Source organism: Plutella xylostella, chromosome 4 (genome assembly GCF_932276165.1).
Source record: "Plutella xylostella chromosome 4, ilPluXylo3.1, whole genome shotgun sequence".
NCBI classification, from domain to species: Eukaryota; Metazoa; Arthropoda; class Insecta; order Lepidoptera; family Plutellidae; genus Plutella; species Plutella xylostella.
Genome location: NC_063984.1, coordinates 11,451,589 through 11,476,110, shown reverse-complemented (window position 1 = coordinate 11,476,110; position 24,522 = coordinate 11,451,589). Strand labels below are relative to the sequence as shown.

Sequence of the window (24,522 nt, the reverse complement as noted above, 5' to 3'; positions counted from 1 at the left end):
TCGTCCAATCAAATTCTTTCGATCACTGTTTGTATTTGTTGTTGTAAATAAAAATAGAATGTCTGCGTTGAATGTCAAATGGACCATCAATGTCAAATTTGTATTTCAATAATTTTTTCTGCACCAAAGGAAGGAGTTTTAAAATAAATTACGGGCTATTAATAACACGCGCAACATAATGGAATTTGCATAATAAAGCCATTGAGCGGAGATTCGTTTTTTAATAAGTGCAACAAAGAAGTGGGATACAAAATGGCATCGTACTATGTGCTATCGTTTATAGTGTTGATCACCCATAACATGGTGATGAACTGTGCGTCGGCGGCGGTGCACGGGCACAGCGTGGACGCGGGCGAGCGCGCGGCCGACGGCGCCTACCGGCCGCGCGACGCCGGCCACTACAGCGACGGGGTGCACCACTCCGAGTTTGACCATGAAGCCATTTTAGGTGCTTGTTTTGTTTATCTTTTTACCTCGCGCGCCGCGCCGGCCGCCGCGCCTCACTCGACGCGGGGCGCCGGCCGCGGGCGCTGTGATGTCTTTAAAAGTTTCACTGTTCATACTCTTCCCTGGCATTTTAATCTGGACATATTATTACTCTGTAGGCAGTGTGAAGGAGGCGGAGGAGTACGACAGGCTCAGCCCCGAGGAGGCCAAGCAGCGGTTCTCGCAGCTGCTGCTGAGGATGGACCTCAACGGGGACCAGTTCATTGACCGCTCCGAGCTCAAGCAGTGGTTCCTCAAAACATTTAGGTAAGTCTGTACTTATTGTTTGAAAATAACAATCGTATAATGAAAAAACACAGTGTTTACTGTGTTTTGGTCTCATTGGTTGGTTTAATCTTATTTGTAAACTTCAGTTAACTTTGTTTTGTGTAAACTTTGAGATACCTCAAAATGTTGAATAATAATCTTGGTTAAGGTGATCATAGACCTATCTATATCTACTGCCTTTCTGTCCAAGGAAATACAGTGTGTCTTTTATATGTATAAAGTGCACTACACAGATTCTTTACCAAATTCTTCTTAGTTTGTCCCTATTGTGAAATTCTAAGCTCACCACCAGACCCAGCTCAGCATTTGCTAAGATTAGCGTCAGTTGTTCACTGGCCACGGTCATATTATATTATAAGGATATTAATTTACACCTGAATTATGTACAGTTTCAGTTTAGTTTTATATGTAATATAATGAGTGAAGCTGTGCGAATGTCGGTGTGCAGTCAAACCTAAACTGGTTTTTGTCACATTGTAACTGTCTTTTATATAAAATGTAATTTTGTGTAATTTATAATAAATAATAATAATTTAATTAATCCATGATGTTTCCAGGAACCTATCACGGGAGGAGGCGGATGAGCGGTTCAGTGAGTCTGATGCTGACAGCGACGGCCAGGTCACCTGGCGGGAGTACCTACAGGTATAGTAGTTATGTTACTAGACTAGACTAGATGGACTAGAGTTGAGGCCAATGATGGCATGTTTATTTTTGGCAAATACATGATTTTTCTTTCTTTCAATGATGATGTCCATGACAGATTTAGTAATTATGAGAACAATGAAATTCTCTTTTGAATTCCCTTCTTCTTAAAGTCAGTGAATAGCACTAGAGGTGAACTAATGATTAAGGTTATTAGGGTGCATTGGATGCATATTATTATAAGGAACACGTGATATTGCTCCAGCTGTGCTTTCATGCATTCAGTACTTATAGGTATACTTTCTGCTTACTGGACTTTTATTTTTCTGCAACTTACTTGACTGTTATACATTAAAAAGACTCGTGTCATAATGCAAACTGATAAAATGATTCCAGGACTCCTTTGGGATCGACGGCGAGGAGGATCTTCATGGAGAGGAGGAGGGCGAGACCGGAGTCGTGAGTACCCTCTGTTATACACCTTAGTCCTTGTGTTATTACTTTGGAGGCTCTCACATTGTACATTTAGTTCTTCTTGGCCTTCTACGGCCCCCCATGGGGCAGAGGGTAGACACAACAGTTTTCCATCCCAGTCAGTCGACAGCACCTCAGACCACGTCATTCCAACTTTCTGCAACTCCTTATCGATAGAGCGGCGCCATATATTTAGATACCTACCTACCCAAAATTTCTATAGATTGCCCACATAGAGTCACTATAAGAACTATTGTTACAAACACAGAATCATTTCAATATTGCCGATTTACCTCGAATATACAGTATATATATCTCACTTTGTTTATTGTTATTACGTTTTTCTTGTAATAAGTATCTTAATGTTGTAACTGTGTGTCCACAGTTGGTGAAGGAAGAGAGGGAGATGTGGTACAAGGCGGACAAAGATGGGGACAACATCTTGGACAAAACTGAGTTTGAGGTGAGTTTTTTTATTTATCACACAATTTTGTAATATTTATAGAATTTTTCTTTAGTAAAACATGATATTAAATGAGTTGATGATCCAGTTTTCTTGACCTACCTTGAGGTACACATGTAGACTTTTGTTCGGTTTTATGACTTTTTAATGTCGAGGTGCAGAAAGGAACTTCAAACTAATGTCGGCATGAAATAAGTACCCACTGAGTAAAGTTGACTAATGTGATTGGTACCAGGTGTTCATAAACCCGGAGGAGCACGCGGAGATGCACGCGCTGCTGGTGCGGAGGCAGCTGCGGGAGAAGGACGGCAACGGAGATGGAGTGGTCGACTTCAACGAGTATGTGGGGCAGAGGGGTGAGTCGCCACTTGCATTAGTAACCAAGCCAAAAAAAAAACCGTCATTCAACACTTCTTCTTCTTTCGTGTCAGTGAAATGCGATTTTTTATATTTGTCCAGACCAAAAAGAAGCAACTTTGATAGCATTCTGGTTGGCCTGGAGTAAGTCTTCCCGTGTGCAGGTGGAAGGGCACAGGGGACAGGAGAGTAAATGCTCCATAGTCTGGGGGGCGGTACCACAGTCGCATAGGTTGGTACCAACGGTATAGCCCCACTTACAGAGATTGTCCTTGCAGCAGCCTACCTCTGCTCGCAACCGATTTAGAGTCTTCCAGATGTGCCAGGGAAGACTGTTACCGGGAGCAAGTTTTTCCTCAAGAGGTAGGAAAGGATCCTGGGGCTGCTTTTCCTCCCAGAGCCTTAGCCTTGCGTTTTGTGGGTTTTCATCCGTTAAGGACACCTCACTATTTAGAAACGCTTTGCGGCTCTTAAGGCGGGAAGGTGCGGCAGTGTGTGAGTAAAGTGGATGTCTGGAGTCGCATTCTTGTTTGGCTTTCTCTACAGAACATGCCACTTTACGCCGTATGCTAGGGGGTGCTATCCCAGCCAGAGAGTAGAGTTTGTGGAGCGGTGTCGGTTTGAGGCATCCCGTAACTATACGAACTGTGTCGTTAAGAGCAACATCTACTTCTCTAGCATGCGCGGACCTTGCCCATATAGGGCAGGCATATTCGGCAGCTGAGAAGCAGAGTGCTAAGCTACTTGTTCGTAGAACTTGCGGAGAGGCGCCCCAGCTGGTAGACGTAAGCCGTCGCAGAAGGTTGTTTCGGGAGCTGACTTTCTTCTTGGTGATTTGGCAGTGAGTTTTGTAAGTGAGGGATCTATCCAGGGTCACTCCGAGGTATTTTGGTGACGAGCAGTGCTGGATTTTTACCCCTTCCCATGTTATGTCCAGCTCTCGATTTGCCTGGTGGTTGCGTAGGTGGAAAGCACATGACTGAGTTTTTGATGGGTTTGGCCTCAAAGCGTTTTGACTGTAGTAGTCACCCAGCTTCCGCAAAGCTGCAGTCAACGTGCCTTCCACTTCTTCGAACGAAGCTGCCTGCGATGCCAGTGCAAGGTCGTCAGCGTAGAGGAATCGAGCTGTTCCTGCATCGCGGGGCTGGTCGTTGGTATATATGTTAAAAAGAGTTGGCGCCAACACACTTCCCTGAGGCAGTCCATTTTTCTGAGAGCGCCATCTACTTTTTTCCGAGTTAATGCAAACTTGGAAACGGCGGTTGTGGAGCATCTCACTTAAAAGTTTGACGAAGTTGTTATCGTTAGTGAGTGCACCGACCTTCACCAGTAGTCTCTTTATATTGACTGTGTCATAGGCGGCTGATAGGTCGACAAACACCACACCAGTCACCTTTCCAGTTTCAAAACCATCCTCAATGGATTGAGTCAAATTTAAGGTCTGACTGGTGCAGGACTTTCCACACTAAAAGTCGCACTTATATCAAAGACTCGGGATAACACTATCTATAATCCAAAAAAAAACTTATCGAATATAGGTTCAGCCATATGGGAGCTTCAATCTTTAGTTCTTTGAGACCCAGACCCAGCCACCTTCGACTGTAATAAATTCTGTATTTTTATTAACCGACTTCGAAAAAAGGAGAAGGTTCTCAATTCGTCTGTATGTTTTTTTTATGTATGTTCACTGATTAGTCCGTCATTTATAAACTGATTTTCAAAATCTTTTTTTGATGTATTGGGTTGAGCTCAGGGATAGTCCCATTTTTTTTCATTCCCAATTGTCTTCTGTATAGGTAACCAGCAAGACAAGGAGTGGTATATCTCTGAGCAGCACAAGTTCAAGCACGAGCTGGACGCGAACGACGACGGCGTGCTCGACGAGAACGAGGTCAAGGGCTGGATCATACCCAATAACGAGTGAGTTATTACATAGATAGAACATAATATTCACTTTTACAACACACATCATACACAAAAAAAAAAAGTGAAATGTAGTATTAACAACTGAAAATGGAGGATCACAAACAGTTTTGGGTACATTTTATACTGTGGCTTTATAAGGGTTCTGACTCTGATTTTCTATACAAAAATTGTGAACGTGTGTTGCATCGACGTTGCGTCGTGCGTGCCCTATACTCTATGCACTCTCTGGTCAATTCTATACTTTATGGTTTTAGAATAAAGCGCCGTGCTGAATTATACGGTCGGTGATTCCGTTTTAATTAACATTCAATATTATAAACATCTATGTATCACTCCTAATCAAATCTATACTCCTAATCAACTCCCTCAGAGAGCTAGCGGAAGAAGAGCTAGAACACATGTTCGAGCTAGCAGACGACGACCGCGACGACCGGCTCTCCTTCGACGAGATGCTGCGCCACCACCGCGTGTTCGTGGGCTCGGCCGACGACCGCGACGACCACGACGACCGCTTCGACGACGAACTGTAGGACGACGAGATGAGCGTGTTTGAGTACTGCTGCAAGGACGCTCTTCAGACGCTCTCGTTCCACACGCTGGTGTATCTGTATCTCAGAGGTAGACAGTATTGAGTACAGTTTTAGTTTTGCTTTAGATATTGTGATTTAATAGTCGGATAGAAAGTGAAACCCTTTACTGTCTACCTCTGAGCTACATGCTGCCAATTTAGTAAAGATTCATGATTTCTACTGTACCTCTAGTATAGACGCCTCTTTGCCAGCCTTCAAGAAAAATCAAATATCTTAGACCTTAACTAAGTAGCTCTCTATGACGGCCACTACTGGTAAAAGGGTTAAGTCGTAACAGCAATCTTAAATCTTTCTCTTAGAGAGCACACGAAATGGCAGTGCAGTGACAAATTTAATAATCACTTTACGGACTGGACAAAGATTCGCCACTATGGAGTTTATCCACGTTGAGTAGTTAAGGCCAGTAATTAACTTTTAAATAGTATTTATTTTCTCAGACTTGTTTTGAAGTTTTATTACGACGGAAGCTCTGGTTTCCTAAAATGGCCGTCTTCTATACCACTGTAGACAGCATCACTGAAGCTATTGAAAAAAATATAGAGACTGGTTTCAGACAAGGTATTTAAACCTTTCTTTAAACTATAATAAATGATTAGGTTAGCTGTAATTTAAATATTAAATGTACTTACTACGAAGGTTGACTGCCACACTTGACAATCATAATATCTTTTGACAGTGAGAATCATTGTATGTTGCATATCCATATTTGTCTTCGGTGTAAGAAAGGAAAAACTATTAGTTTTAGTGTTTGTGTTATCTGTAAACTTAGATAGGAAATTATAATGTTTAAATAATGCTAAGGCCCTGTTCCACAATGTCTGGTTAGTGGCTACTTGTGAGATAAAATACAAGCTGTCACTCTCTGTTATTATATTTTTGACAGTGACAGCATGTATTTTATCTCACAGGTAGCCACTAACCAGACATTGTGGAACAGGGCCTAAGTGTTTTATCAAGTAGACTTTAACTGAAAATATTGCTTGTAATCATGTTTGACCCCATGCTATGTTGAAACTGAAATACAAAATGATTTACTCGAAAATATTCATTAAAATACCTTATTTAACTAAATGCTCCGGGTCAAATTTTAGCATAATTATTAATAGATAGATTGATTAATATGAAGTATATAGTATTTTTTATGTATTGACCTCATTATTATCATTAGATATGTATAATCTAATCCCATTACTTAATTAATTCCTAAATGTATCTACCAGCTTTTGGTCCACTAGTCAGTGAAAGTGAAAGTTTAATAGTTAAATAGTAATCAATGGGCATCTTGTTTTAAAATATCACGTATTTAACGAGACCAAAACTGTACACACTACTTTAATTAATTTCTATTCAATGTGCCATACCATCATCTTTCATTGAATTTTAACAATTTCTTATTTTTTCTCATGAAATTCATGTTGTAATTTAAGAGTGTATAAATAATAATGTGAACTAATAAATTATTTACTTAATATAAATAACCTATGTTGTTTTTCTCGATTAGACACCTATTTGAATTGAATTAATACTCAGCTCTTTAGAGAATGAAATAAAACAAGTCGGCTACCATTTACAATATTTTTTTATTCAATATAATAATCTTAATAAATCCAAAATATTTACACAATACAAAAAACATACAATATAACGTTGATCAGCGTCCTTTCGCTATCCTGCGATAGTTCGACTCGTGGGTACAGATTCTATTTCATTGTCTGCATTGTATGCTTTCCACTCATTATTGTAATTCCCCATCTACAGCGAATGGACGGCAACATTGTCGAACACCCGCCACGCCCCCGGAGAATGTTTGATAATGTTACAGTCGCTTACAAGTAGAGCTAACAGCTGTGCTTACTAATACGTTTCAATTTATTTACTGATACTATGGACATTCGCTTAGGGCCTTCATCTTTGCAAACACGATATGTCGTCGCGCTGTTGTCTCCTCATTCACTATATTTATGGCCAATTTCAATTACCATACGAGCCGATGATAGCAACTTTCTTACAAGTTTGACAAATAGAAAGAGAGATAAGACTTTTTATGTGTCGAACTTGTATGAAAATAGGTACCAGAAAAGTTACTGAAACTAGCCATATGCAACTTCCAGAAGTGTTGAGGAGGCAGCGCACCGCTATATCCTAGCTATGAGGGCCCTCCTGTCCTCACACTTCATCAGAACATCCCACGGGAAATAATATTGAAAATAACCCATTTAACTGTATATTGGACTAACAAGCGCTATTTATTTAAACTTTAAGACATTTTATTATTAAATCGTACATAGGTTTGCGTCGTAATATTAGCCTACTATATAAAATCGTGTTTTGGGACTCAACTATACAATTTCGGACACGAATAAGAAATGCCTTTACATGTTGGTACCTCCACGAAAATATCACAAATACAATCTCAGATAAATGAAGCTTATTTCTTAAATATATACTTTATTTAGAGGCTTTAGAGATTGATTCCCTTAACACAGATGTTAGCTCATCGAGTGGATTATTAATTCTGTACCTCGGAGGTACACATTAGTAATAAGGCCACTTTTTGGGAGATTTCTTTATAACATTAATGTGATAGCTGTAATTATTGCTGTTAAAAAAACGATTCTTAAAAAGTGCACTTATTAATGTCTTACTCTGAGGTACAGAACTCATCCCTTTAGCTACGAAAAGTCTCGCCTAAAGGTACATAATAGATATACATAGACATAGTGTAGTGCCGGATAATAATTCTCAAAGTAATTCATCGCAACTATCCCTAAATTTATAGTTCTTATAGTAAGTGGGCTGGAGTGTACAAATGTTGATGATGTCTGGTTAATTTCCAGGGGAATTTGTTCATCTTGTGATGTCATTTTGAAATTTTACTGAAGCCATCAAACTAGGAGAACTGGAATACAATATAAAACAATGCATGCCGTATGTCCAAAGGTTTCAAGTCCAAACCTCTATGGAATGCAAACATTTAAAGGATACATACAACTATAATTCAATAGTTCCAACGCTTTAAAACGATTTACTTACAATACATAATCATTATTTTATTTAAACAATTTATTTGTCCACTGCATTTTAATTATTTTATTTTAAAAGTAATATTGAACTAATTTCTAAGAGTGTGCTGTGAATGCGTGGGTCAGTGGCTTTGAACGACGAAACTAAATGAGATGAAACTGCACATACAGGGGGGAATTTTAGAATGAAGCATTCACGTTATATGATCAAGGTTATCATTAAATTGGTGTTAAAATTTCACATGCAGTCGGGATGTCACGTCTCACCCATAAAATTCCACCCTGTAAGTTTAATGAATTATTCTAAAGGCTAACAGATTGCACCAAGTTGACGTGGTTAGTAGATGGACGAGCGAGTGTGATGTTAAGCAACACGGAGAATACCAAAAAAAATCTTAACTAATGAAATATAAATGAAAATAGCGTTCAAAAGCACTGATTTATCATATCAGAACGGACAGAACTGAAATAACATAGTTTAGGTCTTTAATTAGAACTATCGATAGGTCTTACAATTTGTGTTAATTTAAGTTCTGACTGCACAATATCTACATTCCGAGTCCCGCCCGCACGCACGACCAAGCAAAGTATTCTCAATACTTTAATTAAACACATACAGGTTACACCGAATCTTTCATAACAATCTATGAAAATATTATGAGTGTTTAGAACGAAAAATATACGAAAGTGACCTTCTATTTAATGAATGAACTATCTAAATGCACCGTCACCGTAGATTTGATTAGCTTAATGACGACCTGCGTTGCACCCGTGAACGAAACGCCGCTACAGTTACGCAACTCTCGACCTAATCCTCACAGCACAAAGTCTAGTTTCGTTCACGGCCACTCGAATTTACAAACAAGATGGCGGATGAAATCAGGTTCAAAATGGAGTATCGGGATGGACCGAGCACAGACCGCCTACAACATGATACAAATGAAATTAAATATATCTTTTTATTACATATCGTTACAATTACAAATAAGTTTAAAGTAAATCTATTATATAGTTAGCTTTTTATATGTGTTACGGTTAGAGCGTCCCGACGGCGCCCCCTGGCGGCGCCCGCTGGTGCCTCGCGCCCGCACCCAACTATAGCGAGGATTTCTGCAAGTTGCAAATTAACACGAATGAATTAATGAAGTCGGCACGGCTAGCAAGGCGTGACGTTAAGTTTTGCATCGCTCTCACTTACATCGCGCAGCCTCGAGAGTGAGCGCGACGGAGAACTTTCGTCACGTTGCGCTCCTTGCGCCCCGTTCTAGCTATTCAGGAGAAGGCACAAATGTATGGTCACTAGTGTAGCTACTCACTGATCTTCCTTACATTGGTTACAGCCGAGTCTGCGTCATATCAACGGCTTTCATTTGGTTTTCAATATAATACTGACTGTCCATTGAATGTCCACTCACCTTGCCTGATATTTTATTACAGGCTGCTGCTGTTGATGATGATATTGGCACTGGTTGCAGAATTAGACATTGGTGTGGCTTTCATCACTTGCATTATATTTAATTATAATTAGTTAGTAATAAACCTAAAATGCACGAGTTTAAGTCAGAGTAGAATTGAATATGCGTGGAGTGTTGCAAAAAGGGTTTTGAAAAACTCGTAGAACAAAACTTGTTCAGAATTACCCCCTGAGTCACCCCCTTACGGATTAGAATACTCTTCCTGCAACACCCTGTATAGCTGTGGAGTGCAGTCACCTGTCATCACTTGCAGCAGCCGCCGGCGCGGGGCGGCTCCCCGTCCGCGAGGCGCCGCCCGCCGCCCGCCGCGCCGCCGCCCACAGACTCGCTCTTTGGTAACTTGTTCGCTGAGGAAGGGAATAGTGGGGGGTTAGTGGTGAACTTGTACGATTAGACGGAATCTCATCGGTAGTATTTATTTTAATCGAGAATCGTTAAACGTATAGCCGTCTCCGATAAAGATTTAAAAAATCCTTAGAGCGATCGGAGCGCGATGGATCTTTTTGTGGAGACCCAGCAGACGAGATACGCATTCCAACATTTCCAACCCTAGGAGAGGGTACTTTATTGGGACTAAATGACGTCAATATTGATCGCTGTCGTTGCTATAAATTGCATAGCTGGTGTAGGCATGATGGATTCTTTGTTTTCTCCCTTACATAACAAATATTACACAACACAGGCTATTCCATAGGAACTCCCATTGTCCATCTAAGGTCGCTATGGTAACATCACCAGAGCGGAGCGGTCAATTAAATGGGGTGCGAGTTAAAAATCGTCAAATTAAATTTCATAAAAACTCCGCTCGTGCAATTTCATTGGAAGATTTTTACCTAGCAGTCCTAGCACCCACTACGCTCTGGTGGACAGGCAGCCTAAACCTCGACTTCAAAAGCCCGTCACATCACCACTCACCGATAGCTAAGAATATATCATTCACGTTCACAGCAGTCTTGGCGCTGGTCTCCATGAACAGCAGATGGTTCTCATCAGCATAGGCCTGCGCCTCCTCGGTCTCGACCATGCGCTTGGCCGCCAGGTCGCTCTTGAGCGGGGTTTCTCTATCACTACTGTCGCGTATGTCTGTTTGTCTGTATCTATCTATGTTTGCTTATATCTCTAAAACTACACACCTGATTTCGATGCGGTTTTCTTTAATAGACGGATTGTTTTAAGAGGAAGGTGCATGCACTCACCGATAGCTAAGAATATATCATTCACGTTGACGGCGGTCTTGGCGCTGGTCTCCATGAACAGCAGATGGTTCTCATCAGCATACGCCTGCGCCTCCTCGGTCTCGACCATGCGCTTGGCCGCCAGGTCGCTCTTGTTGCCGGCGAGCGCGATCACGATGGACGGCGACGCCTGCCGCTGCAGCTCCTTCACCCAGTTCTTGGCGCGACCGAATGTGTCCTGGAATAAGTAAGTTCTTGTTATTTACTCTTATATTGTAACCATTGTGGAAGAGCGGAGCCTCCTGATACAGGTATTGTTTACTTAAAAGGAGACTCCATTTACTTGTAAATTTTATATTATGTTGTTAACAGAAATAAATTATTTTGTATTTTGTATTTCTATTTTGTATTTACTGGAGAATAGAAAAGGGTTATGGCAGATGTAAAGGTTGTGAAACGACCAATGAATACGTGGTACGAGTGAATTGACTGCTCCTAGTACACAATAAGAATAACGCAAATGAGCCACGAAATAATATGTTGCATGGCCGCAGATTATGCTACTTTATTAACTTTGATTAAGTATATGAGTAGGTTGCATAATCATACCAACGACGCAGGAATAATTGTGAATTCTAAAAGTAATAATCCAATTTGTAATAAAATTAGAGTGCATAAATGAAACTGACAAATCATAAGTAAGTGTATAAGTAGCATGTTGTGTTAGTTTTGTATCATGTATCAATAAATTGAGTAATAATGAAAGTCCTAAACAATGAAATCTGCATAAAAGGAGATGACTTCTGAAAGATGGACCCGGGTTTGAGTCGCACATTTGTTTAAACTCGCACAGATGTTGTGTCGTAAACATGAATATTTATATCTTCACTCTTCACTGACATACTTGATGAAGAAAATCAGCTATCCTATAATTCTAGTCTTATGGCTAGAATTATATGATAGCTGATTGATACTACGAGTATAACAGGATATTAGGTTAAATTAATTAATAGATTATATTAAGACTTGACACAGACTATTGTAGGTACTCTACATTTACCTATAGATTTTCGTTTGTGTATTGTGATTTGAGATGTGATGTGATGACTAATGCCTTAGCAACGGGATTCTCGATATCAATAAAATCTAGTTCCAAACAAAGACAAAGTAAACATTTATTTTACAACTGGATAGATAATTCTAGGTCACAGAGAGAGGTCTAGACACCTATCATGAATATTATGATTGGAATGAATATGCTTTCCTTGTTATGGGTTATGTAATGTCACGCTGTCTGCGAAAGCAGGTTTTTATTTATTGTATTTTGTGCGCCATACATTGGCGCCCATCGCAAATGTATGAAAAACTGGCCCAACTAAGCTAGCTAAGCTGACTTAGTTTAGCCGGCGGTGGATCTTCGGCTTTAAGGTTAGTTGACCTTAGTTTAAAGTTCTCCTGTGCAACTAAGCCTTAAGGGGATATTTCAACATGTCCTCATACGTATAGCTATTTCAAAAAGACTGATGAAAATATTGAAAAAATAAAAACTTATTCAATTTCCCCATAGCCATGTTGGCAAGTAGCGCTAGTGTTGTCCTTGAACTTCCCGGCGCGGGAAAACTTACATATGCATTACATCACATGCCTACTGTTTAATTGTGCTGGCTCACGGAGGCACAACACTAGAGAGGCACTAGAAGGTACCGTGAATGCCGAAATATGAAGTAGAAACTCTGGAGCCTCGAAATAAACAGACTTTGGACTATTATTTGATTCTATTCTTATAAAATAACTTTAAATGAATTTGCATTTCATAAGTTTTGCTTGTGCATTTATATAACAGTCAGTGGTCGTATAAGTAGGTCTGAAATGAATGAATCTTCTGGTCTTCTGGACGGATCTTGATCGGTATTAATATTAGCCATTTTCAATCGGTTATTTTTCGTTACCGTCGGATTAGTGTTAGGAGTATGTACTTCGGAAGTTCTTTCCCTAATCCGCACAGCGGGGACCGCAGTACCGGGTGCCCCGTGGCTTAATAGAAAGGGGAAGCCAAGTACGATGTGTCACAGAAATGTACTTCTGTTCTGAATCATCTCCCCACACTATTATACGAAATACTTTAATGAAATGATTTTCATTTTAATGTTAAAGAGAACAGAGGTTTATTTTCTACATCATTTCTACCCTTAGATTAGTATACTTCCTGCATTGTGTAACCGTCAGTAAAGCTTGGATATTACGACTATATGCTTCCAAAGGCAGAGATTAGGAGGTCCTCATGAACAACAGTGGACAGCTTACGGCCTATAAGTTTGTTCGGTAAGTAAAATTATGAAGTCAACCTACAATTTCACACCCGATTTGTTCGTTTTTTTTTCGTTACAACATAAATTATCACTCAGGGAGAGATAACAGCACACATGTGCCGCCGAAGTGAGAATTTCGCTCGAATACAATTAACATTATCTGATAAGTGCCGTTGAAATGATACCGCGTATTCACAGTACAAACAATACGGTTGATGTATTCACGGCGAGTGTTTTCTTAATTATTGTATTAAAAAGTTATTAATTTATGAACATATATCTGGGAGGCGCCACTAAGAGTGGCGGATTGGTGGCACTGGTGGCGGTGGAATGATGAAAAGGACGCCACATTCGTAGACCCTGCTACACAGTTCGATCTTCTACCTCCTTATACTTTTCTATACTTCCTTATTAATCTTAACGTACATATTTTATGTGGCTTTCAGCTCTGTTGGTCCTACGTCTATTCTATCCACTACTTTCCATGGTCTGCAATACTTAGCTAGTCTACAGCTATAATCTGTATGCAAGAGCAGACCTAGCCATGTAGCCATGCTTTATAATTTAGTAATTTGAAACTAACCTTTTTAATTTAAACAAATCCAGGTAACGGGTAATTAGTTTTTATTCACTTGGATCACATAACGTGTAGGACTGTAGGCTATAGTTCGCTAAAGGCTCACGAACGGAGCACTAGCACGCAACGCATTTGACCTCGATGACCCTGGCTAGGCACTGTTGTACATCTAGCCACCTACGTCATAAATAAGTCCCTAAGATTATAGAAAGTGGTTATAGGGAATATGAATCAGTTATTTGATATACGAAAGTGTTGAAATACTACTCGTGCGAACTAACTGTGCACCTGACTGACAAAAACCCGGCGTTACCCCTGGTTCTTGCTGGCCAGGTGTAGTTAATCGCACGAGTAGTAAGTCAATAAATGGCGAGATATAGGCATTAGAATTGGACGGAGGGCCTTAGACAGATAACCTGTATAATGGCTGGATGAGGAAGGCCGAAGACAGAGTATTTGGCGCTCGAGGATTTTGTCCAGCAGTGGACAATTTTCTGTACCTCCTGTAGGTTGGCTTGTAGAAAATGCTTTTAGCATTAAGTCCATCTTTTGCACACTTATATTTCATATTTGTGCAATAAAGTATCAAATAAATAAATAAATTGCAGGCTGATGATAATGATAAACATTAGAATGCAAAAGTGTATAAAACAAAGAAGTTCTGACGTCACAACGCGGTCTCTTTCGTTTGTTCCACCTGCTGATGATATTTCGTAATAAAGTTTTGCCATAATTGCATGCCTCATTATGATTCACATTCACATAGCTCACGGTGTTGCTCTACAGCTGCTGCGTTTTTAATACTTTTCAGTCACATCTTTAATATTTTACGATACACTTTTTTACCGGTTTTGACCACCGAATAGTGCAGCGGTTACTAGGTCCGCTAACTTAACATCATCGAGAATTTGCTATCGTTAGCAAGAGCATTGTTTTATGATACGTATCAGAAGCCGGTCAAGTAGTCTATCCCCATTATTCATAAAAAGTTAGTGGACGCTTTAGCTATTGAACTGTTTTGTCCCTCTCTGTCAAAGAACAAATGGTTCTCTGTTAGAAAGAGACAAAACAGTTCAATAGCCAAAATGTCCACTAACTTTTTATGAAATGGGTATGTCTCTAGGGTAGAAGCTCCCGAGTTAGAATCCAGGCCACGCTGGCATCTTGCCTCGTGCTAGGCTAGCTATCACAGGGGTATAATCGTGACAGTTCTGACATTGCGAAAAAGAGACGCTTAGCTACATTAAGCGTAAGAAAGAAACGTTAAGCTGTAAATGTTTTTTGTCCTTTTTGCTGTGGCGCCTGTTTACGTCAGTTCTCTTTGCCAAACAATGAAACAAATGAAAAATCTTTGCCAAACAAAGGCTGACAGTTACAACAAAATTTTCTAAATGCTATTTATTTTTGATTTGCTAGTGATTTGTGGGTGTTTATTAAGTTTATTAGACTATTATCATCACTTAACGAGTGTGTGACATGGGTGGGTGGATTTTGTTCGGTTGTATAGAGCATATTGAACGAAAACACGATGGAATGATGGATGAGATATATTTTCACATGTAAGTAGATACTATCAAGTTTAACAAGCTTACATTCATCATAGTACTATCTATTGGCTCGATTTTAATATAAAACGATACTAATTTTAATACTGTAAGGTCTTTTAGTATCAGTTTTAAGTAAAAATTACGAGGTACCATATCATAACAAATCACATGGTGTTGCAAGTTATTGAAAATTTATTTTACCCACAAATATTATAGTATGCAAAGAAAATACTAGAAATTGTAACGGACTCGGGTTGGGTTTACAAATGGGGCGCACGAATTCGGCTTTTGACTTTTTGTGAAGATTGTATTTTGTAGAAGTCATTCTTCTCTTTCAAATGAGGTGCCTCTGCCTCTCATTGTGAGGAAACGTTCGTTTCGTTTTTTTCTTCTATGTGTGATTTCTTCTGTATAATATAAAGTTTATTGTATTGATGCGTGAAATGCGTGTTTCCTTTAAAAAAAACCCCATCACATATTTGGCCCACGATTATAATGCTCATGCTCATCCATTTATCTCTGCTTCATAGGTTTCCGACAGAAAAAAATATATCAAGAAAATGGATAGACATTACCGGTCGCACAAATTGGGAACCAAAGAAACATACAAAAATTGTGTTCGGCACATTTTGAAGAGGATTGTTTCGATTGGACGAAGACAATGAATCATACAATCCACTCAGTTTGTGTATATTAAATAATTATATTGAAATCAAATAAGTATGAGTAAAGTTTTTTTTCTTATATCGTCGGTTGACAGGAAAAACTCACTAAGGCTGATTTTTCAATATTCAGATAAATGTTATCTGGGTAATACAAACATTGAGAAACATTGAGACGCAACAGCATCAAAATTATTTCCCAGCAAAACTTTTATCTGGCTATTGAAAAATTAGCCTTTAGTGTCTTTTTCCTATCAACCGACGATATACTCAAGTTTTGTTTTTGTTATTATGATAAGTTAAATTTCCCCATATTTAGGTTTAATTTTTTTGTCGGCAACATCTATGGTTTGAGTGAGAAAGAGAATAGTGCACACGGCGATTGCCAGTCTAGAGGTAGTAGGTCTATGCTAGCTATACACTTCTGTACCTTGTCAAACTGACAAACCATCAATGTTTCAATGAATGGATAGGCGGTTTGTTAGATTGACAAGGTACAAAAGTGTATAGCTACTTATGCAGCTGACTGTACATAAACGGGTGTGGTTCTCACCTGGTTGGTGATGTCGTACACGACGATGGCGGCCTGCGCGCCGCGGTAGTACATCGGCGCCAGGCTGTGGTATCTGCAAACATACAGGGACATATTGTAGTCCTTGGAAAATTTCACCGTTATTAAGTGGTGCAATAAAACTATTTTGGAAAGGGCTTTTTGTCTATTGGTTTTAAGGAAGAACGGGTCTAGAAACAGCAGTGTCATTTTAAAAACTAGAATTTCTTGAATTCAAGTTCATTCATCTAATACTTCTGTAGACACCGACACGATGCCGATGTTTATAGATACTAAGATAGAAAGGGTCAATTATCGCACTAGGCCAGCGTGGCGTGGTGAAAAAAAAAAAAAAAAACACGAACTCACGCCTTGTACTAATGTACTCCCTTGCGGGGTAGGCAGAGGTGCATTGCTGCACCCACTTTTCGCCAGAGTGTTATGTTAGTCCCAATGTAATAGGGGGCGGGCCTATTGCCATTTTTCGGGCACATCCAAGACCAGAGAACAAATATTTGTGTTTAAACAAATATCTGCCCCAGCCGGGAATCGAACCCGGGACCATCGGCTCAGAAGTCAGGTCACTAACCACTACGCCATTCGGTCGGTGGCGTGGTGAGCAAGCCTAAAAGCCCTTCCTACATTGGAAGCAGACCCGTGCCCCAGCAATGGGGACGTGATGGGTTGTGAGTCTTGTGAGGAATCATCGGCATTATTATAAATTCTTTATTGCACATAAAAAAACATTGTACAAAGGCGAACTTAATGCTAGTAGCATTCTCTACCAGTTAACCTTTGGTGATGTCGAGAAAGTGGTTGGTAGTGCGATAGGCTGAGAGGAGAGAAGTTTATCTACTTAAATCGAGACACAGAGATATACTTACTTATACATAATAGCTATACAAATGATATACATACATATATAAATATATTCCTACATTATATTATAATATACCTAATACATACTAATAATACAAAATATAATAAACTATAGTATAATATCATCATCATCAAATAAAATATATTTAAAATCAATTTTGTTGATCGTTCTGCACTTGGAGGTAGTGCTGACGAACTTTGGCCTTGAAGATGTCTATAGACTTTGTCTGCCTTATATGTAGTGGTAAACTATTCCACAAGCGAACCGCTGTCACAGTGAATGAATCCGAATACCCTGCCGCATTATGCTCTGGGGTACGAAAAAGAAGGTTTCGACTTGACCGTTGAGGACGGTCAGAGAAGTCGAAGAACGTGAAGCGTTCTGTTAAGTAGGATGGGGCACAAGGATTATAAACTACACTATGAATGAGAGATAAAATATGGGCATTCCTTCGGTGACGGATATTGAGCCACTTGAGTTTATTTCGAAATTCGGAGACGTGATCATACTTACGCAGGCCAAAGATATAGCGAATGCATAAGTTGAGGAGACGCTCAAGTCTATCAAGTAGCTCTTCTGTGAGGTCAGGATAGCACACATCATTGCATTGATTTCTACAAGCAGCAATAAATGTAAGACTACATAATAATACTACCATGTATGCAAATTTATAATAAGTATTTTAAACTCTCAGTTATTGCACTTTCTAAGAGCAGGTAATCGCACTGTATTCTTTTCCAGATAAATATGTCAGAGTATTTGAATGAGAACAAAGGAAGTATTTTTTGCTCAGATCGTTGACTTGCCAACCTTACCAGATATACGCTGTTATCAGTCATTGCAATACGTTGACTCATGTGTATGTGCGTTTTAGGCTAATCTAAATAGTTTGTTTATTAATTCGTGTATCAATACGAAATTGCCATAAATTATAACTTATTCTCTCACTCTTTGAGAGTTATAATTCATTGACCTACTAATGGTCAGATAAAAGAATGGTTTTCTGCAATTATAATACTATGTATTTCGCTTAATATTCAAGAAGGTCCCTGCCTTAACATTGAAATTATGATTGATTCTGTCTGTGTGAACGAATAGTGGTCATTTTCTTTTACCTACCGCGTGGACACTAAACTTGTAACGCACACAATGCATCACATATGAGTAAATCCGTGTCTAGTCGCGCTCTAGTCGCGCCTGGCGTATTGTTTCCTCCTAAACTATACTAAAACCTGGTAATTACCGAGCACAATAGAGTATTATGATGATAGTTATGGACGGTGGCGTTGGTTTCCCAAACCAACTGTTTTTGATAATTAGGCTGCTGGTGCTGTGGACTATAGGTATACAAGGAGGCTGCTGAACGGTGTAGACATTTTAATCTATGTATTTAATTGTATGGCGATTACGTCTAAATTCAATTCAGGACCGAATCCAAAAATCATTTTTTTTAGCGTTACTCAGCTATGAGTGCTAATGTTGCACACTGCTTTAGAAACATCTTTTCAGTGGCTGTCATATGTGTGTTGTTGCACTAATAGACTGCGCTCGCGTCGTCGCATCGCGACTGTCCAATGTTTCGGTGTCTTGTGACGTCATCACTTTCTTTTTAATGTCGCTGCTGGGGTATTGGTTACATGGGACACTTTGGCTGGCTTTTTCTCATTTTATTATGCATATTTAAACGGTTTGTTAAACTAAGACATATTCGAACACTTAGGTACATGATACAATAAGATACGGAGTCCACATTCCTAACTCGACCACAAACCCAAACGCAACTATATTTCAAATATTACTTTCTGCCTACTGGTTACTTGCAGCACTGGATTAGCCTAGTGTGTGAGCAATTGCTAACCGTTCCTATAATCTCGCCCAAATATATTTCAATACTATAAACTCATAAGTACCTATACTTACTTAAATTTACTAACATGACGTGTGTGTAATTTTTTTGAGAAAATAATATTGTTTCCATTTCCAACTCACCGTTCCTGTCCGGCCGTGTCCCAGATCTCGAACTTGACCGTCGTGTCATCGAGACACACGGTCTGCGTGAGGAAGGCGGCCCCGATCGTGCTCTCCTGGTACTCGTGGAACTGCCCCTTCACGAAGCGCAGCACCAGCGAGGACTTGCCCACGGCCGACTCGCCGAGTAGCACCAGCTTGAACTGGCAGACCTTGGTCTGGGGCGCGCCGTTGGGCCGCGCCGCCGCGCCGCGCGAGCTGCTCACTGACATCGCCTGCGGGAGAGATTGAGGGGTTAGTGGGGTGTTGCTGACTGACATCGCCTGGTAAAGGAAGGTAGGGTTAGTGTGTGGGGAGCAGGGGTTGTCTACAGTCAGTTAAAGAGATGTGTGTGTTTAATTTTAAGATTATGACAAGTGATAGGTGACATGAAAAATACTTATTAATAATAAATCTTAATTTCAGGCAATAAACCCATACACACTTATTTCTTACTTACTATTACACTTATATCTTCTAAATAATAAAAATGATATATGATTTTAATTTAAATATCTGGGGGCTTCTTTTATGTATCACAGAGAGACACGTAAGAATTTATACCTAACTGAAAGATGGCCTGGGAAAATATGCATAGTTTTATTCATTCATACAGCATTGTGAAGTGCACCACACGCACCTAGACTGGACCATAATTGGATTAGTGTAGTGGCTAGTGGGTTCCCTGTCGCCGTAACTTCGTACACTCAAGACTGTGGACTATAAATAGCCACTGATTATATGTATGAATCATATTTTGTAAATATGTACAATTGTGCATACACTAATTTAAAAGAATGCTGTCTAGAATTTCTAAATAGAAATCTTTCTAAAATTTATATTTTGTGTTCTGTGAAATCAATAAAGTAGTTAGTACCTATTCTAGATTCCTAGATCATGTATTCTGGAACTAGTTTATTGAAGATTCCAGCAGTATGGAGACAATCTTGTGATAGTGGCATTTGACTATTATGCAATGTGCGTAAAACGGGAAATACTCGCATTCAAGACTCGTTATTCAGCCATGACATTCACTCTACAATATGACTATAAAATTGAAGACTACACTATCACTAACACATAATAATAAGTGTCAAAAGAGGCCAAAGATGTTTAGTTGGCTCATGAAGATGAGATTAGAAAAAAAAAACACGCACTCACTCCTTGTACTAATGTACTCCCTTGCGGGGTAGGCAGAGGTGCATTGCTGCACCCACTTTTCGCCAGAGTGTTATGTTAGTCCCAATGTAATAGGGGGCGGGCCTATTGCCATTTTACGGGCACATCCAAGACCCGAGAACAAATATCTGTGTTAAAACAAATATCTGCCCCAGCCGGGAATCGAACCCGGGACCATCGGCTCAGTAGTCAGGGTCACTAACCACTACGCCATTCGGTCGTCGAGATTAGAGTAAGCTACTAAATTCAAACTTTGAATGAAGATTGTGAAATAGACATGATAAACCTAAGTACCTAGTACTTTACAGAAATGTTAGAACTAAGTCATACATACATACATATTATGTAAATGCATAAATCATAAAGAATCATGTGACATTGCATTCATTTACCTGCTATAGCTATGACTGAACCATTCACCTCACATTTTATCTCTATTGATTCTTAATAACCTGATTATAACCTGTTAATTGGAGAAATTTTACTCTAAACTGAAGCAACCAAATTTAAATATTGTCATTTCAAAACTTAAATTAACTCACTGGAAAATTACAACAGATAAACCAATCATTTAGGCGATTTTCTCATTTAGAATTTTAGGTAAGTACCTATTGAATATAGGGTTGGAAAACACAGTAGAAGCTGGGAAACCTGGATGAACATGTATACCTATTGGAGTTTTTGAAATACTGATTTTTATGGATTTGCAGGTGGTTAAATTTGTATCAAATCAGTGACAAGTGGAGATAAAAATACACATCCAAGCCGCTACTTGAGGCTGCTCTTCGGCACATTGATAACGAACAAAAACTTCAGCCTTCTCAAAGGACTGAGGATAATAGCAAAAGTTAAGAAAATATTTTAAACCATCATTAAAAATATTTATGATCAAATCAAAACACAAACATAATTTCTTAACTTATTTATGCAAATAATTTCCAAGAAAGTACCTACTTACATTACAAATTCACTGTTCAGAATATTTTTCTCTTTGTGCAATAGTTGAATCCTAACAAAAGCCTTTGAATCTATAAATAAACAATAGGTGAAGTTGTTATCTGCCTGAATATATTGCTCACTATACACATACATTAACCTCTTGTTTCCTGTGAAATCAGACTCAATATTAAAATTATCTTTTGTAAGTCAGTCACCAGTACAAGAGAGGTTGAGCATGTTTATGCTCAAAGGATTTCACTGGATCATGTCAATGATGATTTGATCATAGTATGAATGTTCTCCCAGTGGTCCAGGATTTGATTGTCTCAAGTGACGCTAGCCTAAATGCAGATAACTTTATATATAATAAGTATTAATTTAATTTAACTAATTTGACATACCTTTTGTTATATATTTTATATTATGTAATTATTTAATGACACATTGTGATATACCTATTATCAATTTGTAAATTTGTTTAATATACAATTATTAATTTGTATTAATTAATTATACCTAATTATTAAGCTGATGATGTAAATTTAACAGAAAATAAATGAATTATGAATTGAGTGGAAACACATAAACATATTATTTGATAGTATGTAACATGTAATGTGTAGTACATATAAATGAGGACTTTCTTATCACATGCCACAGATGTTACCAAGAGATAATTACTTCAATGACTAATGTTTTTTAAGGAAATATAATCTATGTCTATTGTGTTATTGTTGCAATATGTAATTAAATATACATTTAAATAATATTTCAATAAGAAATTGTCAAGGGATTATAGGCATAGAATAATATAAGTGCCTAAATTTTGTTTTTAAATACTTACACCTGAAACACTTGTAGCTAAATACTACATCATCTACCAGATCTGAAATAAGGAACTTATGATTCCATAATAAAACACAAAAAGAGAAGAACTAACTTTAAAAACAAAAAATGATAACCATATACAAAACAGGTACTTGAAGATAGTATTATATAAATAATCAAAAATAATGTCAGGTTTTACAACACAAACATGTAACAAGGAACCAAAACACCTAAGATTTTGTTTTAAGACCAGTCCTAAACTCACCTGAGAGAAGAGACACAAAAACACAGTTTGACACCATTTAATCAATCAAAGCCGTGTGTGTGGACCCCACCAGCCCTTGATCTACACCCTGGAGACTGCAGCTGGCTCCTCACACCTCAGTGGTGCATCACAACACAACAAAACCCGCCGAAAGACGCACTAACAGATGATGTTATCATCACAATGCCGTGTCGCTAACAAATCAACAAAGAAACAAAAGCCACTGTCTGACACTTATCAATGATCATCTAGTCCACTGGAAGACCCACAAGCACAGTTTTACTATCGATTTTATCGGTCACACTAGAAAACGTGTCTTCTCTGATTATGACTAACCGATTGCTGCCCCCATCGGGCCGTTTCCTTCTCTCTCTGACCGCTCAATTAGCCGTAAGACGCCCTCATACAAATCAGCTGGAGGTCACGGAAATTCTCTTTGTAAACAATTACTTGGCCTCCTTACCCACTTATTTCAACTACAAACTATCGGTGTACAAACCTGTGTCCTACTGGTGCCGTAGAACACTCAGATTTAGATAAAATGACGCATTTACTACACTATTAGGATGTGAATTAGACGTACCCTCCCTGTTATTATATCGCCGATGTGCACAGTTCCTTAGGCGATAAATCCTCACAAGGTCGCCGTGATATCGAAAATTTCATTAATTACACAGTAAACTATTAAAAATCACCAAATATAAATGCAAAAACTGGAAATCTACCACAGAACAGCGAAATGACCACCAGTCTGGCGAAAGACAGTCTGGAAAAAAATAAGTATGGAACGCGTACGAAAAATAATGGCGAGCACCGCTCACAGAGTACTTTTTACGCTATCATAGACATCTTTGGCTTTTGTCATCTGTCAGTGTCAGTCAGTCAATCGTTTAGTTTGAAAAATAATTTTAAATCATAAATAAATTAAGATTTAACAGTTATTTCTATATTATTATTACTGTGGATAAGTGCAGTGTTTGTGTGGAGGTACCTAACTATTAGTGTTGCTTGATATTATTGATAATAATTATGTTTTATAAAACTTGTGAAATATGTGGTTTAAGAGCCGCTAGCCGGTCGTATAGATGGCCAAAAGAGAATTTTCATGGCCAAATTTCCACTGGATGAGGAAAGGTAAGCTACAATTAAAGGCTAAAGCATAGGATTTAGATTATTTATATGTATAAAAAAGTTAAAGTCTAATAAAATAACTGGAGGGTCAGCACAACCAACAATAGTGCATGAATGTTTTTTTTATCGATATCGATATTTTTATTTATCATTAGTACGCACAGCTCATCAATCAGAACAACTTTTGTCTACTAGTTTTGGAAATTAGCGAAAATCAAATTCGGATCTCCATACAAAAATTACCAGTGACTTTTATTATACCTACTTAAATAATATTTAATTGTTTAATAATAATTATAAAAATGTTGTTTGCAGATGTAAACAGTGGGTTAAGATGACCGGTAAGGAGGATCTGGTTTATGTGCCTATTCTTCTTCTTTCGTGTCAGTGAAATGCGATTTTTTATATTTGTCCAGACCAAAAAGAAGCAACTTTGCCTATTGAAAAGCTACATCAACTTAAACGAATTTGTGGCAATCATTTTCTACCACAACATTTTAAGAACACAATTGAAAAAAAAACAATTCCATGTGTGGGACTTACTGCAGACACTTTATTTTATAATAAATAAATATAATTATATTTTTCCACTTTTATTTTATTTCAACATTATATCATAGCACTTACGTCAACGGAAGGAAGAACTTGATGACCAGCCGCTCCAAATCAATGGCGTCGACGTTGAAAGGGTTAACAAATTCACTTACCTGGGGGGGAGTAGTAGATCCAACAGGTGGGACAGACTT

At 38.6% G+C, this 24,522-nt stretch overlaps 2 protein-coding genes across 4 annotated transcripts; one reads left to right on the top strand and one right to left on the bottom strand.

Moving 5' to 3' along the window:
- The first annotated feature begins 97 nt into the window (after positions 1 to 97).
- Positions 98 to 5,306, top strand: LOC105395968 (reticulocalbin-2). The gene is made up of 8 exons (XM_038120733.2): positions 98 to 448; positions 606 to 753; positions 1,332 to 1,419; positions 1,816 to 1,878; positions 2,279 to 2,356; positions 2,592 to 2,712; positions 4,510 to 4,633; positions 5,010 to 5,306. The coding sequence occupies exons 1-8, from the start codon at positions 253 to 255 to the stop codon at positions 5,167 to 5,169; spliced, it is 978 nt and encodes a 325-aa protein (XP_037976661.2). The 5' UTR covers positions 98 to 252; the 3' UTR covers positions 5,170 to 5,306.
- Positions 5,307 to 6,790: 1,484 nt separating this feature from the next.
- LOC105381795 (ras-related protein Rab-5B) lies at positions 6,791 to 23,391 on the bottom strand. Of its 3 annotated transcripts, none has more exons than XM_048626861.1 (6): positions 23,145 to 23,391; positions 19,417 to 19,670; positions 16,551 to 16,623; positions 10,924 to 11,140; positions 9,965 to 10,074; positions 6,791 to 9,362 (listed from the first exon to the last, which is right to left on the bottom strand). In XM_048626861.1, exons 2-5 carry the CDS (start codon positions 19,665 to 19,667, stop codon positions 9,971 to 9,973), a joined length of 645 nt encoding a protein of 214 aa, XP_048482818.1. In that variant the 5' UTR covers positions 19,668 to 19,670; positions 23,145 to 23,391; the 3' UTR covers positions 6,791 to 9,362; positions 9,965 to 9,970. The 3 variants fall into 3 exon arrangements, with proteins under 3 accessions (XP_048482818.1, XP_037976663.1, XP_037976665.1); XM_038120735.2 differs by having other exon boundaries at positions 23,229 to 23,391; XM_038120737.2 differs by lacking the exon at positions 23,145 to 23,391 and adding an exon at positions 22,646 to 22,942.
- Between the last annotated feature and the right edge of the window lie 1,131 nt (positions 23,392 to 24,522).